The sequence below is a fragment of the Mastigoproctus giganteus genome, chromosome 8, assembly GCF_048544385.1.
Source record: "Mastigoproctus giganteus isolate SK-2022 chromosome 8, ASM4854438v1, whole genome shotgun sequence".
Classification (NCBI taxonomy): domain Eukaryota; kingdom Metazoa; phylum Arthropoda; class Arachnida; order Uropygi; family Thelyphonidae; genus Mastigoproctus; species Mastigoproctus giganteus.
Genome location: NC_143582.1, coordinates 216,301,334 through 216,328,473, shown reverse-complemented (window position 1 = coordinate 216,328,473; position 27,140 = coordinate 216,301,334). Strand labels below are relative to the sequence as shown.

General features: G+C 38.6%; 1 protein-coding gene across 1 annotated transcript in view; it reads left to right on the top strand.

The window, feature by feature from the left end:
* The first annotated feature begins 12,331 nt into the window (after positions 1 to 12,331).
* The window catches only part of LOC150082280 (uncharacterized), a 20,711-nt gene continuing 5,902 nt past the window's right edge, over positions 12,332 to 27,140 (top strand). Inside the window, exons 1-3 of the mRNA XM_090380470.1 lie at positions 12,332 to 13,102; positions 24,004 to 24,138; positions 24,879 to 25,088. Coding sequence (XP_090236596.1) covers positions 12,332 to 13,102; positions 24,004 to 24,138; positions 24,879 to 25,088 — 1,116 coding nt within the window. The remainder of the gene's footprint in view (positions 13,103 to 24,003; positions 24,139 to 24,878; positions 25,089 to 27,140) is intronic.

Sequence of the window (27,140 nt, the reverse complement as noted above, 5' to 3'; positions counted from 1 at the left end):
AGTGATCGAGGTGGCCATGGAATGGATCCAGCGCAGCCAATCCATCACCCGGAAACGTTGCGTCCACATGCTGGCGGACAATGCGGGAGAAATGCGCTGGAGCTCCGTCATGTTGAAACCACATGCGCTGCTGCACGTGGAGGGGTACATTGTTCAGCAATTTCGGCAGGACCTGTGAAAGGAAGGTGCGATAAGTCTCGATGGAAGCACGTAGGAGCCGATCACACTGCCACCAACCAAACCTGCCCAGACGTTGATGCTGCAGCGACGTTGAGTAGCATGGGGCCGTGTGGCTGTCGGGTTTTGATGTGCCCACACATACACATTATGCACATTGAAGATTACGCTTCCCGTCGCTTCATCCTGGCCACCTTTCCTCCCGACATGCAGCGCCCTCTTGCGCATCTGGGTTGCGCATGCGACCATATGTTCCTATATGATTCTTGCTTGTTATCGTGTTCCTGACCTCCATGTACATTTCTGAAACATAGTTCTGAATCACCCTGTATATACTGTACTGGCAAATTGTGAAGATTAAATGCGCAAGGCACACGTAGTTTAATTTATGGGGCAGTATTTATTTTTTTCGTTTTCAGAAAGAATAAAAAACAATTTCCTGACTACATAAGAATTTGATTATAAAAATAAAAGTAGTAGCTATAAAAACAATAATGGAAGTACGTAATTATTATTTTTAGGTAATATATTGTGTATTGCCTGAAAATAATAATATGAGTATATTTTGTGATTATTTGTATATACAGTAGAACCCGGATAAGAAGTTTTCCAAGGAACTGGAGGTTTAAAACTTCTTACGCGGGAAAATATTTTAGAAGGGAAAATGACCTAAGTGTATGAAATATTTACTACACAAACAGGGGCTCACATCTGGGGAGTATGGGCTTGGCACACCCAGGGTCCTGAGCTGGATATCATCATTCTTCTCTTTCTTGGGTGATTCCTTTCTACTTCTGACTCTCTCTTTTAAGGTAACTCGGGATTTTTTTTTTTTTTTTTGGCTGGTGCAGCATACGCCTCAGGCTTCATTGCACCATAGGGCTCATAATAATAATAATAATAATAATAATAATAATAATAATAATAAATGAAAATAAAAAGATACACACACACATAAGTTAAACATAATTTTTAAGTACTATTTCAGAATTATAAATATTTTATTCTGCCTATGGGAAACATTTTTAAACTGATGATTTCTAATTGCTTAAAATTATGTTCATTAAACTCATTACCAAATACTCATTACAAAGTTGAAAGGATGAGCTCCTTTGGAGTTTCAACATACCTTAATTAAAAGGCCACAATTACAAGAAGACAGAGAACAATCCACTAAGTAAGTCAGAACTGTTCAAAAAAAATCAGAACTTAACAGCAAATGCTTCACTGTGCTTCACTTGGTCGAAGCTGTCCAATTATGGATATCGATGAAAACAATTGCAATATATCACTTTCATTATATCCAAATTTTTATACTAAAAATGTTTTAAGGCTGACAGCATCAGACTACGAAAAATTTACTAATAGAACAAGTTAGTGCTTAGCATAAATTTAGTTTTATAGTAAATCATCGAGGTAGCTGCCATCGTTTTCGTGATATGATATCTCATATTGTGAATGCCTTCATAACGAGTTGCCCTGATATTGCACCACCTGCAATAAGCAACGCTTCACCAATGGAGAAGACCCAGTTGTGGTAGAGTAGTGTAGGCGAAAGATATGCCTCTAATTAAGGCTATAGAGATCGTTCGAAAACTAGAAGACAAGATGAAACAAGTTCCTGGCGAAATCGGAGAGAAAATTGTTAATAAATTAGATTCAGTTTTCGCTAGAAACCCGGCTTATCCCACCATATGCAAAATTTCCCAAGTTTTAGAGGATACGGCCGTTGCAGGACTTCCTGTAGCTCTCGATGTCATTAATGCACCTACCCTTACTTAAGCTGTATGAAGAAATTCTTCTTCGCTACCCTCAAAGATAATATTACTCCATTTGAATCGTTACAATATATTTTTAAAAACGATTTTACAGATACTTTTCAAAATGTAGCAGTTGCACTTAGAATTTTTCCAACTTTACCAGTTTCAGCTGCCTGAGGTGAACGGAGTTTTTCGAAATTAAAATTAATCAAAAATTATTTACGATCGACAATGTCTGAACAACGACTTTCTAATTTGGCAATAATTTCAATAGAAGATGACCTTTTTGGAAAAAATAAACATAAATGAAATAATTAATAAATTCGCATTTCTTAAAGCAAGGAAACATAAATTTGTATAATTTTTTTTTTTAATTATAATTTTCATTTTATTTTATTATTGCGATAGAATACGATTACTGTACTGTGATTTAGAATTCAAAGTTTATTTCCAGAATGATATTGTTATTTTTGCTTGTTGTTTCATTATATTATATGTGAGATATTTTGTAATTATGTGTCAGAATAGAAGGTCCAGAGTGCAGAAAATGACTGAACAATTCCATTTAGGCAAAGAAAGACCCATTTCCCACCGAACTAAACGGTGGGAGTTGTAGAATGTGGACTTTGCTAGTCGTGTGCCTATACAAAACACATTTCTTTTTGTTAAAAATCCAAAAATTTTGAACGGAGTGGTGCTGCCAATGCCAAGACTTAACGGTGGACCTGGAAAAAGATCGTGTGGCCTGATGAGTCTCGATTTACATCATTATAGGTGAAACTGTAGTGTTAACCCTGCGAAGTCAGGCGTACCAACTTTCTCGTGTTCACTGAAGCGGCTGGAAGTGATATAATGGTATGGGGTCAGGGGTGGATCCATGCATGACTAGTAGAGCTTGAGCCCTTGACCCCCTCGAGTCCAGTGGTTCCAAATACCTAAATTGTATTTTTTTTTTTTTTTTTGTGTGTGTTAGGATAATATTAGTAATTCGTAAATATTTTTTTTATTTATTATTTATAATACATACAGGCACTGTACACATTAAAATTTTTAAATGATTAACGAAGCAACTTTTCAAACAAAATTCTCTACAAATCTGGAGGTCTTCACGATTAGAATATTAGTAGTACTGGATACTGCACTTGCTCTGATACGACTCTGTAGAACCAAGTTCCCACTTTTCATATTCTAACAACGTTCTAAAATATTATCTCTCGACACTGATTGTTATCTTTACTAACAATAACAAATGGAATCTTAGTGAGAGAGGAGCTAGTAGCGCCTCTTAATTGACCAATTGTATTATTCAGGAAGTGACCACATTGATTTAACTAATTGCGCCATGCACATTATACACTGGTGTGCAAAACTTAAGGACTAACACTATTTCTAAAGTTTACAGCCACAAAATCTTTACTTATGGTACTCTTTACTGATGAGAGTAGATTCAGTCTCAGCCGCGATTCTGGACGTCAGCTAATCTGGCTGGAGGTTAGCACACGGTATCACCCTACAAACATCACTGAAAGGGATCGATATCTTGGCGTTATCTTGGATGCACGTACACAACTCCAGATACTGGAAGGTGGTACTGCAACCGGTTCACGCTACTGTACTGAAGTAATCCTTCCCCATGTGCGTCTGTTGATATGCTTTTGGAAAGTGAGGACATTGTTCGTATGGATTGGCCTTACCCTTCAACCGATCTAAATCCCATCGAAAACATATGGGACGCTCTGGGGAGATGCCTATCGGCACGTCCACACCCAGCAGAAAATGTTCACCAGCTGAAGATGGCGCTGACAGAGGAATAGACGATGATACGGCAAGAAGTTATCAACAACATTGTTCTAAGTATGGACAGGCGGTGCAAAGTCTGCATCGACACTAGGCGTGGCCATATCTCCTGCTGAGGACCACCTCTTCCCTTTGTTCCATCTTTGGTAGTGATGCATCGTTGTCATGGCAGCCAATGCTTTGCTGCCATTTTTGAATAAAGTCTCTCTGTACCGTTTTGTTTCCGTTGTTGTGTCGGTGCTGCTTCCTTCATCATCTCTGTACCTTACGAGGTTCCTTTGGTATGCTTTTCCCATATATATTTTCCCGAGGCTACTAGAGACGGTCGTTTTCAAAGCCGCTAAGTGGATTTTTCTTATTTATTGATTTGAAATTATTGTTTTTCTAAAACTTTTGATTTAAATTTAGTAGTATAACATTATTTTGTGATTTTCTGATTAATTTGGTGTATTTATTCTTTACTCGGCCTTGTTATTGCATAAAAGTATCGGTAAAGGTTTCCACGTGTTTCAACTCCGCTAACCGTTCGTAATTTTCCCGCCTTTGTGATACGATATACCGTACTAGATAGCGTTAGTTGAACTTCGTTAGCAGTTAAATTGTACGTTTAAATAAATACATATAACGACTTAGATTACAAACGTAATATAATTAATTATATTTAACATAATTAATTATACATATAACCACTTAGGTTACGTAACATAAATAATTAGTAAAAACAAATAATTAATACATAACTTGATACGAAAGTTATATAAAGGGATTTCGCAGATAACACTCGTTACTGAAACGTAAATATTCCGTAGATAACACTCGTTACTGAAACATAAATATAGCGTTATAACTGTGTTTGGATACAAGTTTAGGATTTAATTTTGTACAGAAATTGAAATTTTATTGAAAGTAAATCTAAATCATGACTCAAACCAGAGCAGCAAAGCAAAGGGCTCAAGCTAATGGGAATGCTGTGGCCCAGGGGAGAACTGAGGGGGGCAGTTGTCCTCTGAATCACAGCCTTGTAAGATGCACTATTTGCTTGATGTTTGCGGAGCAGTCAAGTATGGGACATGATACTGCCATGGGGGATGTCTTTGTGTGTGTGCGATGCAAGGAGTGTAAGGAGATAAGGCGACAACTCAGCATTGTTATGGGCCTATATGAGAGCTTGAAGGATAGGGTGGATGCCCTCGAAGGATTACAAGTGAGGGGCCCATCAAGCTCTCAGCTGCCCACACCAATGCCAGAGCTTGCACTTGGTCATCGCGGAACACAGCGGCAACCCCCAAGGCAGAATGCGCTGGTCCCAAAGGAACTAGTAGTTGTTGGTGACTCTATTGTCAGGGAAACGGGAAACATGCTTTGTAAAAAGGATAGGTGGAATAGGACCAGGGTATGTCTGCCAGGGGCAAAAGTTGATGACGTTGTAGAGCGGATATCATCCTTTAAGTTCACAAAAGGTGATATACTTGTACACGTTGGCACTAATGACATTAAGAGTAGGAGACCGGCGGAATTACTTGACAAGTACAGGTCACTGATGAAAAAAAGCCGTGAATTAGGGTTGAAATTGAAAGTGTCTGCAATTCTGCCCAGACACGATAGGAGGGAGTATATGATGAGAGCCCTGTCAATCAATTCGGCCCTGGAAAGATTGTGCAGGGCTCAAGGGGTAGAATTTTTTTCAGCCTGGTCTGTACTTGTTAACAGGAGAGACTGCTTCTACAGGGATGGGATACACTTAAATAGAAAGGGTGCAAGAATGTTTGCTGATGCTATCGAGGCAATGTTAGGTGGGTCGGAAAACTGCTAGATTGGGGGGATACAAGGACTAATAGATTAACAGTAGCCACTGGCAGAGGTGAAAGTGATTCTTGCACTGCTTCTATTGGAATGAGCCGCAGCCTGGAAAATAAGATGCAGGATATTTCAGAGACTGCTGGGAATCATTGGGGTACAAGTAAACACATGGGTTGTGTTAGGGTAGCTAAGAAAAAGAACAGGTGCATGTATACTTGTGTGTACACCAATGCTAGGAGTTTAGTAAATAAATTTGAGGTGTTGCTCAAAACATCAAAGGCAGATATTGTGGGGATTTCAGAGACGTGGTGTCACACAGATATAAGAAATGCAGAACTGGAATTTGGGGAGTACAATGTCTACAGAAAGGATAGACAGGATAGGAAGGGAGGAGGGGTTATGCTATTAGTTAAAAAACACATAAAATCCAAGGAAGTGAAGCCAGTCGACATCGCTGGACAGTGCAGTGTCGAGTCAGTTTGGTGTGACATAAGCATTGGGAGATCAAAATTGAGAGTAGGAGTGTGCTATAGGCCTAATGACTCTGATGAGTATAATAAGAAACTGTTCGGAGAAATAGAGTGGGCCAGTAAATCAGAGAGTCTTATAATGGGGGATTTTAATTTCCCAGATATTGACTGGAATTTGGGGGCTGGTCACTCACACAGTAGCAAGGCTTTTGTGGATTTATTGGATGATTGTTTTCTACATCAGCATGTTCGGGAGGCAACTAGAGGGAGTAATACTCTTGATTTGATTATCAGTAGTGATTCTTCATGCATTAAGAATCTGCAGATAAATGAACCACTTGGTGGCAGTGATCACAGTGTGCTGAAGTGGGAGTTACTCAAAGAGGTAACTACCATTAGGGGTAAAGGGAAGGGGTATTGCTTTCGTAAAGGCGACTACAATGGACTGAGACAGTATTTAAATTCTATACAGTGGGACCAACTGATGATATTGCCAACAGCAAATTCAAAATGGGAAGAATTCAAAGAACTTATCGTGGAAGCTACTAGGCTTTACATACCAACTAAGAAATATTGTTCAAGGTTTAGGCCTAAATGGTTGTCAGATGAACTAATGAGGCATATGGCAGAGAAGAAAAATGCATGGGATACATACAAATTAACACGTGACACGGACGCCTATGATAGATACAAGTTGATCTGTAACCAAGTTACAAAGGAGGTTAGGCAGGCGAAGGCAGATTACGAGAGATCCTTGGCAAGGGATGCGAAGAAAAACAGCAAAGAGTTCTTTACTTATGTAAACTCTAGAAGGAAGGGGATGAATCAGATTGGTCCACTAGAGATCGATGGGTCAACTGTTGATGACCCTGCTCGGGTAGCTAACAAACTAAATAAATATTTTGCATCGACATTCACACATGAGGAGTTATTCAGCGAGGGGAATGCCAGAGGTGTATTCAACTCTAGCAGTAAGCTAGAGAATCTTGTAATAACTGAGAGCAAAGTGGAGGAGAAATTGTTGAAGATAAACACAAGAAAGGCACCTGGGGTGGATGGGATCTATCCAGTTATATTAAAGGAGGCAGCAAAGGAGGTAAGCAAACCCTTAGCCATAATTATGAGAGCTTCCTTGGACTCAGGGGAGGTACCCATTGACTGGAGATGTGCAAATGTGACCCCAATTCACAAAGGAGGATCAAAGGCTGACACAAGTAATTATAGACCTGTGAGTTTAACTTCTGTTCCCGGAAAATTAATGGAGGCACTGGTGAAAGAAGCACTGCAGGATCATCTCGACAAGACTTCAGTTATAGCTAGGACACAGCATGGTTTTGTTAATGGGAAGTCTTGCCTGACCAATTTGATTGGATACTATGATGCAGTCACAAAAGAACTGGATGCAGGGAATAACTTTGATATTATATACTTGGATCTTAGAAAGGCTTTTGATACTGTTGCACATGGAAGACTGCTGCACAAATTGGAGCAGTGTGGCATTGGAGGCAAGTTGCTGCTATGGATAAAGGGGTGGTTGAGGGGGAGAAGACAGAGAGTGGTAATCAATGGACACTGCTCATCGTGGACTAATGTTATTAGTGGAGTCCCTCAGGGTTCAGTATTGGGGCCTTTATTGTTTTCTGTATTTATAAATGATATTGATGATGGTATATCAGGCTTAATGTCCAAGTTTGCAGACGATACGAAGGTTGGCAGGGTTGTCAAGGACACTACTAACACTATGCTGCTGCAACAGGATTTGGAAAGGTTGAGCAGATGGGCTTCGAGGTGGCAAATGAAGTTTAACATTGACAAATGTAAAGTACTACATATGGGAAACAGCAACCCCAGAGCAACGTATCAACTCTGTGGTACTACACTGACAGTGGTAGAGAATGAAAGGGACCTGGGGGTGGTGGTGCAGGCAGATATGAAGTTCTCTGAGCAGTGCAGACGAGCTGCAAGAGTAGCTCATGGTGTATTGTCAATGATATATAGGAATTTTTCTAGCAGGGATAAGGAGGTGATTATTCCCTTGTATAAGGCAATGGTCAGGCCACACCTAGAGTACTGTATACAGGCCTGGAGGCCTCATTTCAGGAAGGATGTAGAGCTGCTGGAACGAGTACAGAGAAGGGCAACTAGATTGGTGAATGGGACAAAGGGGTTCTCTTACGAAGAAAGGCTTAAGTTTTGCAAATTACAGTGTCTGGAAACTAGGCACCAGCGGGGTGATCTGATAGAGGTGTACAAAGCCTTGAATGGTTTGAGCATGCTCAATGCTGATGGGATTCTTCCTCTAGCTCAGAAAAATCACCTGAGAGGGCATAAATTCAAATTGAGGAAAGACAGATGTAGGATAGATGTGCGGAAATTTGCCTTTAGCCAGCGGGTGGTTGGTGGGTGGAACAGACTTCCATCCCTTGTCGTGGAAGTTGATAGCCTAAATAAGTTTAAAGCTCAGCTGGACAGGTATTTCGAACGAACAGAGGGGTGAAGTGGAAGTGGTTATTTTTATTTATTTATGTTACTTTTTTTTTTTTTTTTGGCTGATGCTGCATAAGCTTGCTTTCTTGCATCAAATGCCTCTACTAATGCTAATGCTAATGCTAATGCTAATATCCAGGCCACTCCTCTGAGAAGGTACAGGTGAAAACCTGACCGGCCCTTAAGTTTTGCACACCAGTATATTAATACCTAAAAGAATCCCACCAAGAATGCCGGTCCTGGGTCCTCGAGAACCTAGATCCGCCCTGTGTGATATATATTTTGTTGGTACAGACTGGGTCTGCTCATGCCGTTAGAAGGTTGTGTTACCTCCAATGAAATCTTTCTGTCGTATCGGACAAATTTAACACTACAATGCATCATATTTACCTGACTGCGGTGGATTCCTTCAAAACCGAAACTATTCACCATGAAAATGTTGTGTCTGAATGGTTTCTGCTAATTCTCAAGACTTTAAACATCTACCCTGGCCACTCAATTCTCTATATCTGAATCTAATTGAAAATGATCGGCTTCGCAATTCTTTACCGATCACAATGCAGTAGCTGATATATCCTATTGGAAGCATGGGCAAATCTGGAACTAGACTTTCTTAGCCAAGTACTGGTCTGATTTTTTAGCCAGTAAGCATGTGATGAAAGCCTTGTGAATTAAATCTCAAGTGTAAAGTGTTTGCTGTCTAACTGCCCCAGGGGTTCCTCCATCTCCGCGTTGTGTACTCTGTGTATCACAGGACTCTGTGAAGGCCAGAGGTTTAAAAAGTGTAATGCGTGTGTTTGCTTTGTGTAGTATTGTGTTATGTTGTTCTTCTGACCATTTAGCCGTTGAAACCTCCCCCCCCCCCCGATATCTCGAGTTCTAACTCGAGATATCGTACTGGTCAATTCGGGACACCTAACATTCCATTGTTAGGTGCCCCGAATGGTAGGTGATTTTTGTGTACCTTTTCTAGAACAAACTGTTATAGAAAAGGTACACAAAAATTACAGATTACATGAAAAAAATTATTGCACAAATATTCAAGAAAATTTTATTTTTAAAATTGCCATTTTACTTCTTTGTTAATATTTGTTTTCGATCTTATTTACTCAATAGCCGAGCTATTATTACGGAGGAATGATTTGACATAACGATCCGGATCAAATTGGCTTTCTTCACTGGATATTAAAGATCAACTGTCTTCGACAAAATCGCTAAAATCATTAATTTTTATTTCATATTTTATCAGAAACTTAAATTTCTTATTCGGTTTTCACCGTCTTGCCACCGAGACGAAAGTTCTTTCACATTCCACGATTTCGGGTAGCATATGTTTAAAATTTCTTTCAATGGTATCTTTATTTTCTATATTTAATTTAAAATCGCCCTGTTGCATTAATACTTATCCTTTAAGGATAAAACAATGCATTTAATAACTTGTTACGAGGTAATTTTTTTACTTTCGATTTTGATTCTTTCAAATTCTTTCCACTTCAACATGCTCTCAATTTTAGCTTCATAATTTCCTTCTGAATTTTTCAAATTAGCAATAGCATTGATAGTTCAAATTTATACGCTTTTACCATTGTCATTCTGTAAAGTTTCAGACGAAAATAGGAACTAAAGGGCATTATCGAAAAACATACTAGTATGCAAATTATGTAACACTCCTGTAATTATCACATTCTTATCTGTTCTCGGTGGGGGCGATCCGCCCCGGGCGGCACTTTTTTGGGGCGGCACTTTTCACGTGAGACACAATTTTATTTTTCGACTTTTATTTATGTTAACTTAGTAATTTTTATTACTTAATCGATAATTAGTTTTTAACAACTATACTTACAACTAAAATAAATAAAATAGAAATATGACAAAACCGTTACATTACCTTCATCATCATCATAATACTGTAAATAAAATCCGCCAATTAAAATAAAAATGCTTTAATGTGATCATAACTAATTTTAACATAAGGTGGCGCAAGACAACGCATCTGGTATATAATGCTTGTTGTTGCGGTTTTAATTGGATTAATTGAAAATTTCGATTATAATGGCTATGAATACATTTGATTCAGGTGACGTGGACTGTGAGTGGCCTACCGAGGGTAGTGAATGGAATTGTTGTATTAAGTATCACCTGTGAGAGAGAAAAAAAAAAAAAAAAAAAGGTATTGGTAACGGTGCACTATTTATCACGTCGGTGTGTACGGTGTATAGAAATACTATAATAATAATGACCCCACGTGATATTTTCCTGTATTGTATTTTTTTTTCTTTATTATTTGTTATTCTAAACACATTATCAATTTTTTTTTTTTTTTTTCAATTTTTGAATATCTTGTGTCAGTGGAGTTGGTATTATCAGTAGGCATCACCCGAGAAGTAGCTCGACAAGTTTGCGTTTCTTTACGCGATGTGGAGGTGATAGCCGCAGCATCCCAATTGCGAAAGGCAACGAGAGTTTAATGTTTAGTTATAAATAACTTGTGAGGGAATCCATATTCATATCTCTTTTAACACGATAAAATGTTTTTACTCGGCGTCAGCAGCCTTTTGTTGCCATTTAATTATTAGGGACATCTAACTTCTGAACAGTTTTATCCACGACATTTTATTATAATATCCGTTTCTTACCCCCTCTTTCAAGTTAATTCAGTAATTCAGAGTTTTTTTTTTTTTTTTTTTGGCTGGTGCAGGATAAGCCTCAGGCTTCCTTGTACCATATAGCTAATAATGATTAGTTGCAAATGATGCAAGATAGCAAGCTTATACAGCATCAGCCAGCTTACCACATCACTAGTCATCCTCTCTGATAGTTTGTGTAGTTCTTTTGTGAATTTATTCAAACTACCCATTTTCACGACAACAAGTTGCAATTTTGTTCCAACTACCTGCCGACCGAAGGCAAACTTCTGCACATCTACCCATATGCAGTACTTTGCATATGGGTAGAAGTAACCCCAGAGAAACGTACCAACTGTATGGTACTACACTTGAGGTGGTGGAAAATGAAAAAGACCTGGGAGTAATTGTACAGTCAGATATGAAGTTTTCTGAGCAATGCAGACAGGCTGCCAGGGCAGGTCATGGGGTTTTGTCAATGATATATAGGAATTTTGCTAGCAGGGAGAAGGAGGTGATTGTCCCTCTGTATAAGGCAATGGTCAGGCTGTGCCTTGAATACTGCGTACAGGTCTGGAGGCCTCATTTTAGGAAGGATGTAGATTTGCTTGAGCGTGTACAGAGAAGGGCAACAAGATTGGTGAGGGGGAATGAAGGGATCCTCTTACCAAGAGAGGCTTAAGTTCTGCAAATTGCAGTGGCTGGAGACTAGGCACCTGTGCGGTGATCTGATTGAGGTATATAAGGCCTTGAATGGGTTGAGCACGCTGAATTCTGATGGGATCCTTCCACTTGTTCAGATTACGAACCTAAGGGGGCGTAAATTCAAATTAAGAAAAGACAGATGTAGAATAGATGTGCGGAAATTTTCCTTTAGCCAGCGGGTGGTTAATTGCTGGAACAAACTTCCATTTGTTGTTGTGGAAGTTGATAGCTTAAATAAATTCAGGGAAGAATTGGACAAACTATTGGAGGGAATGAATAGGTGAAATGGGAGGTGTCATGTGTTTTTTTTTTTGGCTGATGCTGTATAAGCCTGCGTTCTGCATCATATGGCACTGCTAATGCTAAATTAATTTAATTTTTTAAAATGAAATATATTCAATGATTATGATCAATTTCTTTTTTCTTGCAGGGAATCAAGATATAAAACTGGAAACATTCCTGTGGTAACTTAAATCTTCCAATACCAGTTATTCATTGCATTACCAGTAATATGGCATTTTGTCCCAGAAAGATATTATTGTGGGAAATGTTTAAACCAATTCACTACCATAATTCTCTTTCCAATAGACTGAATCAGAACATGTTTCCTTATATTTTTCAATCTATGCTAGTACATCCTTTTTGTTTTCAGAGATTTTGTGCTGGCTTAAATATGTTACATGTTGGCGAGAAACAGAATAATTTTAAGATGGGAGAGCAGAATATTCAGAAATTTCATTGGGATGCAGATGCAAATCCTGATGTATTTGGCACTTTAAAGCATCCATTAGAATCAAATCCACCTCGACAGAAAACAAAGGATGGACAAAATAAAGAAATGCAAAAAGAAAAAAATAGCACTAAATTTAACAGAAAATCTAAACAATCTAACTTTAGAAATAAACAACAACATTTAAAAGACATTAGTGGATTGAATCCTAATGGTTTTAATACTTTGAAACATCCATTAGAAATGAACATAGCTTCACACAGTGGTGAAAAAGATAAAATAAATAAGATAAACCCACAAATGTCTTCATTGAATATTCTGCCAGAATGCTACCAATCTGAATATGATTTCATGAAAAATGAACTAAATGACCCTGATCAATTTGGCACATTGGCAGATGCCGATATAAATTATCGCTATCAAGTAGATGCTGAAGATCTGTCTGATGATGATGACGATGAAGATAAAGTGGAACAACTTCCTTCTGGTTCAGAGCGAAGGTCAGCCCAAGATTACTTATTAGAAATGAAAGAACTTTACAAGAACAAAAAGGTATCCTTATTTTAATTTATCATTTGAATCAGTAGCAAATTACAAATTTAATTATTCTTTTTTCTGATTTATTTTAAATGGGTATAACCTCCATGCACAAGTACATGGTGGGTGACCACCCAGGTGTGAACCAACGTAAGCAGAGGTCGAGGTGTGGCGCCCACACCACATGGAGGAACGCTGCCCCTCTGTGTTACCAGGCAGTACTAGGTGGTATATGACTCTCATCAACCAGTGAAATATAGGCCGGCCGCTAATTAGTACACCGGACCGAACCTATTGGTAACTCTCTAGGAGGCTTCCGGATCAGCTAGTGTATAATCTTGCTACCTCTACTCTGCCAGATAGTGACTGGAGGGAGTCCGAGTAGTGTGTATGCGGGGAGCATTGTCGAGGCCACGTTATGTCAAGGATCTGGGTATATTCTTACCACGTGTATGCCATATCCAAAAAGTGGTGGAACCCATGTTTAGTCTCTAGAGTTAAGTTCCGGTCAACCCTTCCCTATCTCTTCCATCATGCAGTATGATTGATGACTTTTGAGGTTATGATGAACGTTGTGGCGAGATCCAATATACCTTGCATTTCGAGGGTACAGCTCTAAAACGGTGTTCGCAGGCCGTCTGCTAGTTAGTACGTCGGACCGAACCTATTGGTAACTCTCTAGGAGGCTTCCGGATCAGCTAGTGTATAATCTTGCTACCTCTACTCTGCCAGGTAGTGACTGGAGAGAGTCCGAGTAGTGTGTATACGGGGAGCATTGTCAAGGCCACGTTATGTCAAGGATCTGGGTATATTCTTACCACGTGTATGCCATATCCAAAAATTTCATTACTTCATACAGCATGTCCCACCCACTTCTTCTTACTATTGAATACACCATGAATTATCAAACTAATAGAGCAAGCTTATCTGCAAAAAGATCTAAACCTCCCAAACACTTCCTAATTCATTTCACAAATATACGTGGTCTCAATTCTAATCTCAACGATGTCCATTTCCACTTGCAGTCTGCCAAACCCCATGTACTTTTTCTGACAGAATCCCAGTTATCGGTTGATTCAACTACTGACTGCTCATCTCAGATGCCCAAATTATTTGCTGTATGATTCCTTTCGCCTCAAAGGTGGTACTTATGCATATGTCCATTCAGATATTCCCTGTCAGAGACTTGGCAATTTGGAATCTCCTCTCTTTGATCTTCTCTGGCTTAAAATCTCTCTACCTCATTGTGTCAAATTCATCTGTTGTCTCTACCGTTCTCCCAACTCCACTAATCACTTGGAGCTCTTTGACTTCTTCTCTTTGCAACTTGACTTTCTCCAGTCCAACTTTCCTAACAGTGAGGTAATTTTCCTTGGTGATTTTAATGTTCACAACTCCAGCTGACTTCCGTTTTCTAGTCACACCGACCCAGGTCGAGATGCTGAGGCTTTTGCAATTACTAATGGCCTAGCACAGATTGTTCATTTACCTACAAGAATACCGGACAATCCTAATCATACAGCCAATACGCTTGATCTTTTTCTCACAAACAACCCTTCTAAGTACACGGTCGAAGTGAGAGGGCCTTTAGGCACTTCAGATCACAACTTGGTGATTGTCTCTTCTCCAATGGAACCTTTATCTCATGGCTATTTCCAACCTTGTGTTGTTTGGCATTACAAGAATGCAAAATGGGATCACCTGCGAGTCTTCTTTTCCTTGGTCGGATTAGCATTAGCATTAGTAGAGGCATTTGATGCAAGAAAGCAAGCTTATGCAGCATCAGCAAAAAAAAAAAAAAAAAAACCCACTTCCACTTTGTTCAAAATACCTGTCCAGCTGAGCCTTAAACTTATTTAGGTTATCAACCTCCACGACAAGGGATGGAAGTCTGTTCCACCAACCAACCACCCACTGGCTATAGGCAAATTTCTGCACGTCTATCCTACATCTGTCTTTCCTCAATTTGAATTTATGCCCTCTCAGGTGATTATTCTGAGCTAGAGGAAGAATCCCATCAGCATTGAGCATGCTCAACCCATTCAAGGCTTTATACACCTCTATCAGATCACCTCGCTGGTGCCTAGTCTCCAGACACTGTAATTTGCAAAACTTAAGCCTTTCTTCGTAAGAGCACCCCTTTGTTCCATTCGCTAATCTTGTTGCCCTTCTCTGTACTCGTTCCAGCAGCTCTACATCTTTCTTGAAATGAGGCCTCCAGACCTGTATACAGTACTCTAGGTGTGGCCTGACCATTGCCTTATACAAGGGAATAATCACCTCCTTATCCCTGCTGGAAAAATTCCTGTATATCATTGACAATACTCCATGAGCTACTCTTGCAGCCCGTCTGCACTGCTCAGAGAACTTCATATCTGCCTGCACAACCATCCCCAAGTCCCTTTCATTCTCTACCACTGTCAGTGTAGTACCACAGAGTTGATACGTTGCTCTGGGGTTGCTGTTTCTCATGTGTAGTACTTTACATTTGTCAATGTTAAACTTCATTTGCCACCTCTCAGCCCATCTGCTCAACCTTTCCAGATCCTGTTGCAGCAGCATAGTGTCAGTAGTGTCCTTGACTTGGACATTAAGCTTGATATACCATCATCAATATCATTTATAAATACAGAAAACAATAAGGGACCCAATACTGAACCCTGAGGGACTCCACTAATAACATTAGTCCACGATGAGCAGTGTCCATTGATTACCACTCTCTGTCTTCTCCCCCTCCACCACCCCTTTATCCATAGCAGCAATTTGCCTCCAATATCACACTGCTCCAATTTGTGTAGCAGTCTTCCATGTGCAACAGTATCAAAAGCCTTTCTAAGATCCAAGTATATAATATCAAAGCTATTCTCTGCATCCAGTTCTTTTGTGACTGCATCATAGTATCCAATCAAATTGGTCAGGCAAGACTTCCCCTTAACAAAACCATGTTGTGTCCAAGCTATAACTGAAGTCTTGTCTAAATGATCCTGCAGTGCTTCTTTAACCAGTGCCTCCATTAATTTTCCTGGAACAGAAGTTAAGCTCACAGGTCTATAATTACTTGTGTCAGCCTTTGATCCTCCTTTGTGAATTGGGGTCACATTTGCACATTTCCAGTCTATGGGTACCTCCCCTGAGTCCAAGAAGCTCTCATAATTATGGCTAAGGGTTTGCTTACTTCCTTTGCTGCCTCCTTTAATATAACTGGATAGATCCCATCCACCCCGGGTGCCTTTCTTGTGTTTATCTTCAACAATTTCTCTTCCACTTTACTTCCAGTTATTTCAAGATTCTGTAGCTTACTGCTAGAGTTGAATACACCTCTGGCATTCCCCTCGCTGAATAACTCCTCATGTGTGAATGTTGATGCAAAATATTCATTTAGTTTGTTAGCTACCTGAGCAGGATCATCAACAGTTGACCCAATCTGATTCATCCCCTTCCTTCTAGAGTTTACATAAGTAAAGAATTCTATGCTGTTTTTCTTTGCATCCCTTGCCAAGAATTTCTCGTAATCTGGCTTCGCCTGCCTAACCTCCTTTGTAACTTGGTTGCATATCAACTTGTATCTATCATAGGCTTCTGTGTCATGCGTTAATTTGTAAGTATCCCATGCATTTTTCTTCTCTGCCATATGCCTCATTAGTTCATCTGACATCCATTTTGGCCTAAACCTTGATTACTCTTTCAAAACTTCTGATGTCAACGTTTGCTCAGATCGTGTCAGTGAAATTATTCTTGCAGGAATGGAATCCTTTATCCCACACTCCACTTTAAAATCTCTTCCTTTATCTAAACCTTGATTTTCCAATAAATGTGTTAAGGATGTTCAAGAGAAGAATGTTGCATATCGTAATTGGCTTGTTTCTAATTCTTCAGTTTCATTTTCTGCCTACACCAAAGCTCGCAACAATTGTAAAGCAGTTATTAATCAGTCCAAACTAGAGTTTGAACAGGCTAAGAGCAGAAAACTTGCTTCTTGCTCTAATGGTAGCCAAGCATTCTGGTCTCTTGCCAAAGCTATTGGCTGCAACTTTTGCCCACCTCTGTCCAAACCAGATGGTTCTGTTTTCACTTCAGCCAAGGATAAAGCTGACCTGCTAGTATCCCATTTTTCTTCCAGCTCATGTATTAATGATCTTGGTAAAACACCTCCCACCATTCCCAAGACGCTCCATTCAATGCCTCCTGTGGTCTTCCATCAAAAGGATATCAGAAGGATTTTGATGAATCTTGATGCTAAGAAAGCTCCAAGTCCCGATGGTATTTCTCCACTTGTTCTCAAAACCTGTGCTCATGAACTTACTCCTATTCTTTGCCTCCTTTTTTCACTCTCTTATTCCAAAGGTGTTTTTCCTTCTGCTTGAAAATTTGCTCACATTCAGCTAGTTCCTAAAAAGGGTGACAAGTCCCTCTCATCCAATTATCGTCCCCCTTTCAATTACTTCTACTCTTTCTAAAGTAATGGAAAAATCAATTAACCGCCAACTCTTAAACTACCTAGAAACCTTCTGTCTGATCAACGATCGCCAGTATGGATTCTGTCAGTGTCGATCCACTGGTGATATTCTGGCTTATGTAACCCATTTATGGACTAATTCAATGGAAAGGTTCGGTGAAACAGAAGTAGTTGCTCTTGACATCTGACAGGCTTTTGATCATGTTTGGCATAAAGGTCTTCTAAACAAGCTTCCATCTTATGGTTTGCCAATGGTTTTTAGTAATTGGTTATCCAGTTTTCTCTCTGATCACTCACTGAGGGTGATGGTAGATGGCTCTCTGCCTTCTAACTTCTCCACTAATGCTGGTGTCCCCCAAGATTCAGTTCTTTCCCCCACTCTTTTCCTCTTGTATATTAATGACCTTCTTCCATTGACTGGAAATCCTATCCATAGTTTTGCCGATGATAGCACATTGCATTCCACTTTCCATTTTGAGAAACTTTGTCCTGCTCAATCAGCTTCAACTTCTCGAAAATCTGCTACCAATTCCTTAAATGCCGATCTTCAGGTAATTCTCCAGTGGGGCAAAGACAACTTAGTTGATTTCAACCCTGCTAAAACTCAGTCTTGTCTTATATCTTGCAAAAAGGATTCTTCTGCTCCTATGCTTATCTTTAGTGACACTCCTATTTCTAGGCAAAACGATATATCTCTTTTGGGGATTACCCTGACTTCTAATCTCTCTTGGCACAAGCACATTACAAATATTTCTTCCACTGTATCTAAAAAACTTGGTTTTCTCTTTCGCTCTCGTCTTTACGTTTCTTCCAAACAGCTGCTCACTCTGTATAAATCACAAATCCGCCCTGCCATGGAATATTGTTCCTACATCTGGGGTGGTGCCCCCAAAACCTCTCTCAGGCTTCTTGATTCCATTCAGAAGAGGGCAGTTAGGTTAATTAATGATTCATCTCTAACAGAGTCTCTCCATTCGATTTCTCATAGATGTACTGTTTCTGCTGCATACCTCTTCTACAGATACTTCCATGGGCACTGTTCTTCTGAATTGGCTTCTATAATTCCTGCTCTCTCTTTCAAAACAGTCTGAACATGTGCCGCCACCAGCCAACATCGATTTAGTGTCCAACTTCAAACCCACAGAACCAACTTTTCATCTTCCTCATTTATTCATTCAACTGCCGTTTTCTGGAACAACCTTCCTTCATATGTATTTCCTGAAAATTACAATCTACAGAAGTTCAAGTCCAATGTCAACAAATATCTTCTTTCATCTTCTCAACCTCCAACCGAAACACGGTACTAAGTACTATAGGTTCTAATACCTCTCGTGTTTGGGGTTCACATAAAAAAAAAAAAATTTTCTTTTCTTCTTTATAAATAGCCCTTCTCAGAACTCACATAATTTTGCCCATATTTTTCAATATTAGGGTTATAATTATTTCTAATTATATTAACATGACACAAGTATTTTAATAAATTCTTTATCTGTAGTAATTGTAAATGTGTTCACCATTCCCCATCTATAATATTAATCATGTGTTCAATTTGTTAACAAGGGATAGTAGTAAATGGGGAGGACTAAATAGTTTCTCCCATGTGACTCCATGGCCCTCATACTGTGATAACATGTCTGTAGGACCTGGTGTTCATAGGCCAATTGCATGTCGTACATGTATGCTAAAAAGCTTATAATAGCTTGTGGAAGGAAATACTACTGTAGGTGGTTGGAGCTGCAATTAGTTTCTCCCAGTATTGGCTAACTACAGTAAAGAGGATATTAAGAATTCCTCAAGTTATCAATGCAATTTGAATCCACCTTCTGAACAAGTTTTAAGTAGCAAAACCATGCCACCAGGAAGGTATTCCCAGTGTGAGAATGCTGTGTGAAATTTTACTTTCATACCAGCCACTATTGTGTGACACTCGGGTTGCAGTCCCAAATGGGATCATGAGAGACTGTATTTTGATTGCATTATTATTGTACAGTTATAAAATTTATCCTCATTCAAAAATAAATACACCAAGTATAGACCCCAAGACGGGTTGAGTTCATGTAAAATGCAGCGTCACAAATAAGGAAAGATTATACACTACTGTATAATTTATTAGTGTCCTGATTTTTATTTTTGGCTTGAGTTGTAGCAAGGAAAAATTTCATGTACTATATTCAGTATGGCATCAAAAGAGAGGTTGTAGGACTGCAGTATTACTATTTTTGTGAAAATTAATGCTTTCTTTCTAAGAAAAGACGTCAATAATAATTTCTCACTCTCTCTCACATGTTTTTTACAGCAGCATGTTAGAGAAGCAACAAGAGGGAGTAATGCTCTTGATCTGATTATCAACAGTGACTATTCATGCATTAAGAATTTGCAGATAAAAGAATTGCTAGGTGGTGGTGATCACAGTGTATTGACTTGAATAAGGCAGTGGTCAGGCAATGCCTTGAGTATTGCATACAGGTCTGGAGGCCTCATTTTAGGAAGGATATAGGTTTGCTTGAACGTGTACAGAGAAGGGCTACAAGATTGGTGAGTGGAATGAAGGGCTCCTCTTACCAAGAGAGGCTTAAGTTCTGCAAATTGCAGCGGCTGGAGACTAGGCACCTGCGAGGTGATCTGATTGAGGTGTATAAAGCCTTGAATGGGGTTGAGCATGCTGAATTCTGATGGGATTCTTTCACTTGCTCAGATTACAAACCTAAGGGGGCATAAATTCAAATTGAGTAAAGACAGTTGTAGAATAGATGTGCGAAAATTTGCCTTTAGCCAGCTGGTGGTTAATTGCTGGAACAAACTCCCATCTGTCATTGTGGAAATTGATAGCTTAAATAAATTCAAGGAGGAACTGGACAAACTTTTAGAGGGAATGGTTGTGTGAAATTTTTAAAAATTTTTTTATTATTATTTTTTTTTTTTTTTGGCTGATGCTACATAAGCTCATATGCTCGCTTTCTTGCATCACATGCCTCTATTACTATTATTATTTGAGATTTACTTAAAGATGTAACTATCATCAAGGGTAATGGAAATGGTTTTTGCTTTCATAAAGGTGACTACAGTGGTCTCAGGCAGTTTTTAAATTCTATACAATGATTTTACCATCAGCAAATTCTAAATGGAAAGTGTTCAAGGAATTAATCATAGAAGCTAATAGGCTTTTCATACCAACTAAGAAATACTGTTCAAGGTGGAAGTCAGATGAACTGGCCTAAATGAATGTCAGATGAACTGATGAGGCTCATGGCAGAGAGGAAGAATGCACAAGGTGCGTGTAAATTATCAGGTTACACAGAAGCCTATGGTAGTTATAAACTAGTCTGTAACTTGTCATAAAGGAGGGTAAGCAAGTACAGGGAAATTGAGAAATCTTTGGCAAAGGATGCAAGGATAAACGACAGACTTCTTTACTTATGTAAACTAGAAGGAAGGGAGATGAATCAAATTGGTCCCCTTGATATCAGTGGTTTCACTGTTGAAGATCCTGCTCAGGTTGCTGACAAAGTGAATGAGTATTTTGCATCTACATTCATGCACTAGGAATTTTTTAGTGAAGAGGATGCCAGAAGTTTATCAAACTCTAACTAAGAGTTAAATGGTTTTGCAATAACTTAGAGGAAAGTGGAAGAGAAATTGTTGAAGCTAAATATAAGAGAGGCACCTGGGGTGGATGGGATTTATCCAATTAAATCAATCTTTGTTGTTGTTATTTGGTTTTTAGGAGCATTAGCAACTAAGGCCATATTGCTCCGGGGATATGCGGTGGTCATTCCCTGACCTTTCCGCATCCTCCGTATTTGGTGGTCATGGGCTCGAACCCCGGTCTAATCAAGAAGCATGTGCTATGCACTGCTGCTCCTGCCCACCTGACTATGGAGGTGGCATCTTTATTGTGAAGTACAGAATTACAACACAATATCCTATCATGGTGGTGAGTGCCAGGAGTTGTTTCACTGCCTCCCTTAATTATATTAAGGGAAGCAGCAAAGGAAGTAAGCAAGCAAACCCTTAGCCATAATGATAGGAGCATCCTTGGATTTAGGGGAGGGCCCTGTGGACTGGAGATGTGCAAATGTATCCCCAATTCAAACTGGGATCAAAGGGTGATATGAGTAATTACAGACCTCTTAGTTTAATTTCTGTTCCAGAATCACTGGTAAAAGAAGTAATTCAGGATCATGTAAACAAGGCCACAGTTATACAAAGGGTACTAGGAAAGTTTTGCAATACAGCTTTGTTTATTTAATTTTTTCAAAGTAATTTCCTCTACATTCAATACACCTCTCCATCCTCCGAAACCAATCTTTAAACCAGTTCTGCCAAGTTTCACTAGGGAGTAAAGCACACTCGTTGTCCCAGGCGCCTCCGTAGCCAGGTGGGAAGGAGCAGCAGTGCATAGCACACGCTTCTTGATTAGACCGGGGTTCGAGCCCGTCACCACCAAATACGGAGAATGCGGAAAGGTCAGGGAATGACCACCGCATATCCCGGAGCAATATGGCCTTAGTTGCTAATGCTCCTAAAAACCAAATAACAAACAAACAAACAACTCGTTGTCCCAAGCCCGTAGAAGGTCCTCATCACTGGAAAACCGCCTCCCTTTTAGCTTCATTTTCACATGTGGGAACAGTGCAAAGTCGCAGGGAGCAAGGTCTGGACTGTAGGGAGGGTGCTCGAGAAGTTTCAGTCCTGTCGTGGTCAAATATTCGGTGCAGGCTTTGGCGCGGTGAGCTGGAGCATTATCGTGATGGAGGTACCAGGTGTCCATTCTTGACTTTGGCCGCAGGTTCTTCATAGATCCAATGACTTTAGGCAGGCATTGTTCAGTATACCACTTAGCTGTGACTGTCTTCTGTGTGTCCAAAACGACACGTTCCACAATTCCGCTTGATTTGAAAAATACAGCCATCATTTTCTTCTTTACAGATCGGGATTTTCTGACAATTACGGGTGTGTCGTCATCATCAAAGACCCAAACTTTGTTTTGAGCTTTGGTCGGCAGATCGTAATAGTACAGCCAAGTCTCGTCACCTGTCACGATGTTGTTCACATACCGAGATTGTCCCTTATCAAACTTTTTTAACATCTCGCGGCACCAAGTCACACGTCGTGTCATCTGCTCTTCAGTCAGTTGATGCGGCACCCAGAGGGAACAAAGTTTCTTCACGTGCAAATGATCTTGCAGAATCGAACGAATTGCTGGTGCATTTAGGCCCAAAGTATCCTCTATCTGTTGGTAGGTCACTCGCCTGTTTTCGTCAAGCATTTTCCTCACAGCAGTAACGTTTTCCTCCGTAACTGACGTTCGTGGCCTTCCCGGCCTCTCAGAATCCTCCAGAGTGAAATTTCCCCTTTGGAATTCTCTATACCACCTGAATATCGTTGTACGATGTGGACAATCATCATCTAGTGCAAGAGTCATTTCTTCTAAGCACTGGTCTATGGTTAAACCACGCACGAAATTATACCGCAAAACTGTCCTTATCTCATTTCGTGACCACGATGCCATCGCAAGCACTTTACACTCTCACTACTAATGAATAACTGAGCCCATCAACTTGGCACGGCGGCTACTATACACGTATGAACATGTCTCAACATGCAGCAACAAGCAGCTTCCTGTGATTCATTGTTGCGTCATATTGCAAAACGTTCCTAGTACCCTTTGTACTTCAAACACTGCATAGGTTTGTTAAGGGGAAAACTTGTTTGACCAATTAGTTTGGTTACTACAATGCAGTCACAAAGGAACTGGATGCAGAAACTTTGTCTTGTCCAGAGCATTAACTCCATTGAACTTGAATATCGGCTTCAGGTGAGGTGAACATGCTCACAACCAGCAGCTGAATCAACTGCAGGAGGAATGGACCAAAATATTGCCTTCCTGTTATGAAAAATTGGTTTCAAGAGTACTGATGAGGCTACAGCATATAATTAAAGCCAAAGATGGGTGACATATTATTACATACTGTACCAGTGAAAGGTTTTTGAAATGTGTATCTGGTTACTTTTGATAATAAAGTGTGTGCACAATATAATGTGTATATGCATGTGCATGCATGCACGCACACACATACACACGGACACTTTTTTTTTATCAGTATGATTATTTGAATGATTTTATTTAACCAATTTAGTTAACAAAACAAACCCAGAATATTATAAGAGAGTAGTTCCCAACTTATGATCTCTGTACCACTTGCAATATATACATTGTTGCAGTGTTATATAGAAATGAAAAAAAAAATAATAATAAAATAGTAGTATATGAAAATTAACTACCCACTGTATATATATATTTTTTAATCAATAGTGGTATTAAGTTAAAGTTTAGATATCTTTACTATAAGTATTAAAAAAATTCATAATGTTCATCTCATTACTTTGAAATATGCATTATCAGTGTAATTATTTATTGAAAATAACATGCTACATGGCATATGCTTTTTCTTTTTAGTTAAAAGAAGCTTTGCAAGTGCTTAATCAGATGAAAGCTGATGGTGTAAAACCAATTCCTCCTCATTTTACATTCTTGATATCAGCATGTGGAAAAGCAGGGTATACATCAATGGCATTTAAATTGCTTAGACGGGTTAGTGAATCAATTATACTATTTCTGCAAAAGATGTCTTTCACTAGCCATCAAAATATTCATGTTCTTTTTATTCATCTGCATCTTTTCTCTTTCTCATTGTACAGGCTTTTCTTAACAAATTTATGAAATTCAACTCCATGAATTCTGCAGAATACGTGATATTGGTATAATGTCATCTGTATACAATAAAGTACTACAAAAGAGAAAGAAAATGGAAATATGACTTCTTAAAGTGATTTAAGATTAAATAATTTAACATCAGTGCATTTATAGAGAGAAATGTATGAGAGAAAAGTATTTATGAAAATGTATTTACAAATGAAAGTTTTTCTTTTTAATGAAAGAAATTAACATTTTTTAAAGTTTAACACTTCATATTATAAAATATTTGAAAATTAGTTTTATTCTTAAATATTACTAAAAAGAAATTATATCTATTGAAACTTTTTAGACTATATTAAATTAATGATATATCTTTTAAAAAGAGATAATTGCTACAAATCAAGACGGAACTTAAGTAAAAATAACTTCATTTGATAAAATCTTTGAATATTTTATTTTTTCTATTAAGTCTTTAAGAGTTTTTGGAAGTTAAATTGATACTGTATAATGATACTGTTTGCTTTCAATATACACGTAACATAGTTTTTCTTTGCTTTATTAAAATTGCTGTTTAATTAGTGTTTACAGTTATAGTTTGTATTCTTATAATAATGACTAAATATAAACTGTTTCAGATGAGAGATAGAGACTTTAACCCTAGTGCAGCAACTCTTACTGGCCTCTTTAATGCATGTGCTGAATGTCCTTTTCCTGAACTTGGGCTGAAGAAAGCTACCAAACTTCAGCAACAGATGGAAGAAAAAGGATGGCTTCCTAGTAATATAACATACCATGCAATGATAAAAGCATTTGGGAGGTGTGGTGACATTGAAACTGCATTTCAGGTAGAATATTGATAAGCCTAGATGAATTAGTATTAAAATTATTGCAATACATATCCAATTTCTTCACCCCCCCATGATGCCATTCCACACAGTAGATTTTTACCAAGTTGTTGTATGTATAGAGTGAGGCAGAAAGTACAGGCACATTTAGTTTTTAAATTGTGCACACTAGGCATAATGTAGTCAAGTGCAAAGATCAGTTATCAGAAGGCAGTATCTTGAGTTTTATTTTCTGCCATTTTGTACCAGTCATGTGATGAAACATTGGCATGTGCAGTTATGTGTTGTTTTTGTCAAATTATTTGTGAAGATGGAGTCCATAATGGAAATGCATTGAAGATATTATTATCAGTTTCAAACTTACGGTACTCTTTGTTATTCCATATTAACTTGGTTTACTAAACGGTGAATATAGCTTATTCACCATCTGGTATAGAAAATTTAGAAGAATAAAAGAATATAGAAAATTGGCTTACCAAATGGCTTAGTATAAGATATGTATTATATGTGTCTTGCACTGAACCAATAACATTTTCAGAAAACAGGTAAGATAATGACCATAATTCATATTACATGTATCAAACAGCATGCTGCAGTACTTAACATTCTGGATAGAAGTGTGAGAGTGAGTTTCATCCATACATGATCTTTGTTGCAAAAGAATTGTCAGAATATATATGCAATACTCAAATTTAATAGATAAGTTCAGTTATAATATTTTCAGAATTGAAAAATCAATACTTGGACATCCTATACAAACTGATAATGTCCAATGAGGCTCATTGTCATCCTGTGCATGTCATAAATAAACAAAATTGTGATTATTATGCGCAATAAAATACATGGGAAATGTATTTGCCCTTGTATTTTCTAAAAGATGAAATACTCTGACATGCAGCTTCATTTAGCTGTATATATGTTGGGGTATTTCATCTTTTATTTTTGGTATGATCAGACTACTTTTTTGAAAACAATGAAAACAAGAACTGTGAAACTTGTTTAGCTGCTGAATTACATCTCATCAATAGTTAGGGACTGTCCCACTGAATTTTCATATTTGTAGGTTAGCTCATTACTTGTGTGCAGTGTTCCCCACCCTTAAGAAGTAAGCTGTACAAATCTTGCATTTCAACTACTAATGTCCAAAACACAACAAAATGGAAGCCGACCAGGCTAGCCGGGTGGGTAAAGTGCCTGCCTGGCAACCCAAAGGTCGCGGGTTCGAATCCTGTCTCAGGCTTGGATCAGAGTACTGCAAAAACCTTGGGAGGTGCATTATGGCCACAAAAGCCGATGCGCCAACAACTACCAAAAAAAAAAAGTGGAAAAGGGAGCTCATAAGCACTATCTGTTCAAAGGGATACCAGCACTTGTGAACTCCAAAAAGGGTCTTAATTCAGGCATTGATCTGGAGTTCACGAGTGCTAGTGTCCCGTTGAAGAGCTAGTGCTTGTTAGCTCCCTGTTTCTATTTTGTGATGTTTTTTATTTAAGAGCGCTCATTCTTTAGTGGTGTGGACATATGTCTACACCTATATGCCAACACCTATGTATTTATTGCCTGCTCTTCTCTTATATATGTTTTTAAAAAATATTTTTTGAAATGAGATTATTAGGTTTATAGGAGCAGAATAGTACCTTGCCTTATCTATATAATCCTATTAATTGCTGTAACTATTTCATGGTTTAATTGTTTCTTAATTTTAATTTCGACAAATTTAGCAATATAACCATGTTTTCCCCATCCTCACAATAAATGTTGTTACTCTGCAGCAAAGCCTGTGATTGCCATTTGCTGAAGAATGTTTAATAAGTCTGCACCCCTGGTTTACTTGTTTTGATACTGAAAAATACCTACATTCCATAAATATTCATATTCCCTATACATTTCAAGGTCATTAAATTTTTAAGGAACTATAATCAGTCCCTGGGAATTCTTAGTAGAATAGTTGTGCTACATGATAGCTTTGATGTAGAAGTTTTCAGGATACCAAATTGTATTTAAAAATACTCACGTTTTGCTGAGTTATACATTATTGGTATTTTCAAGGTC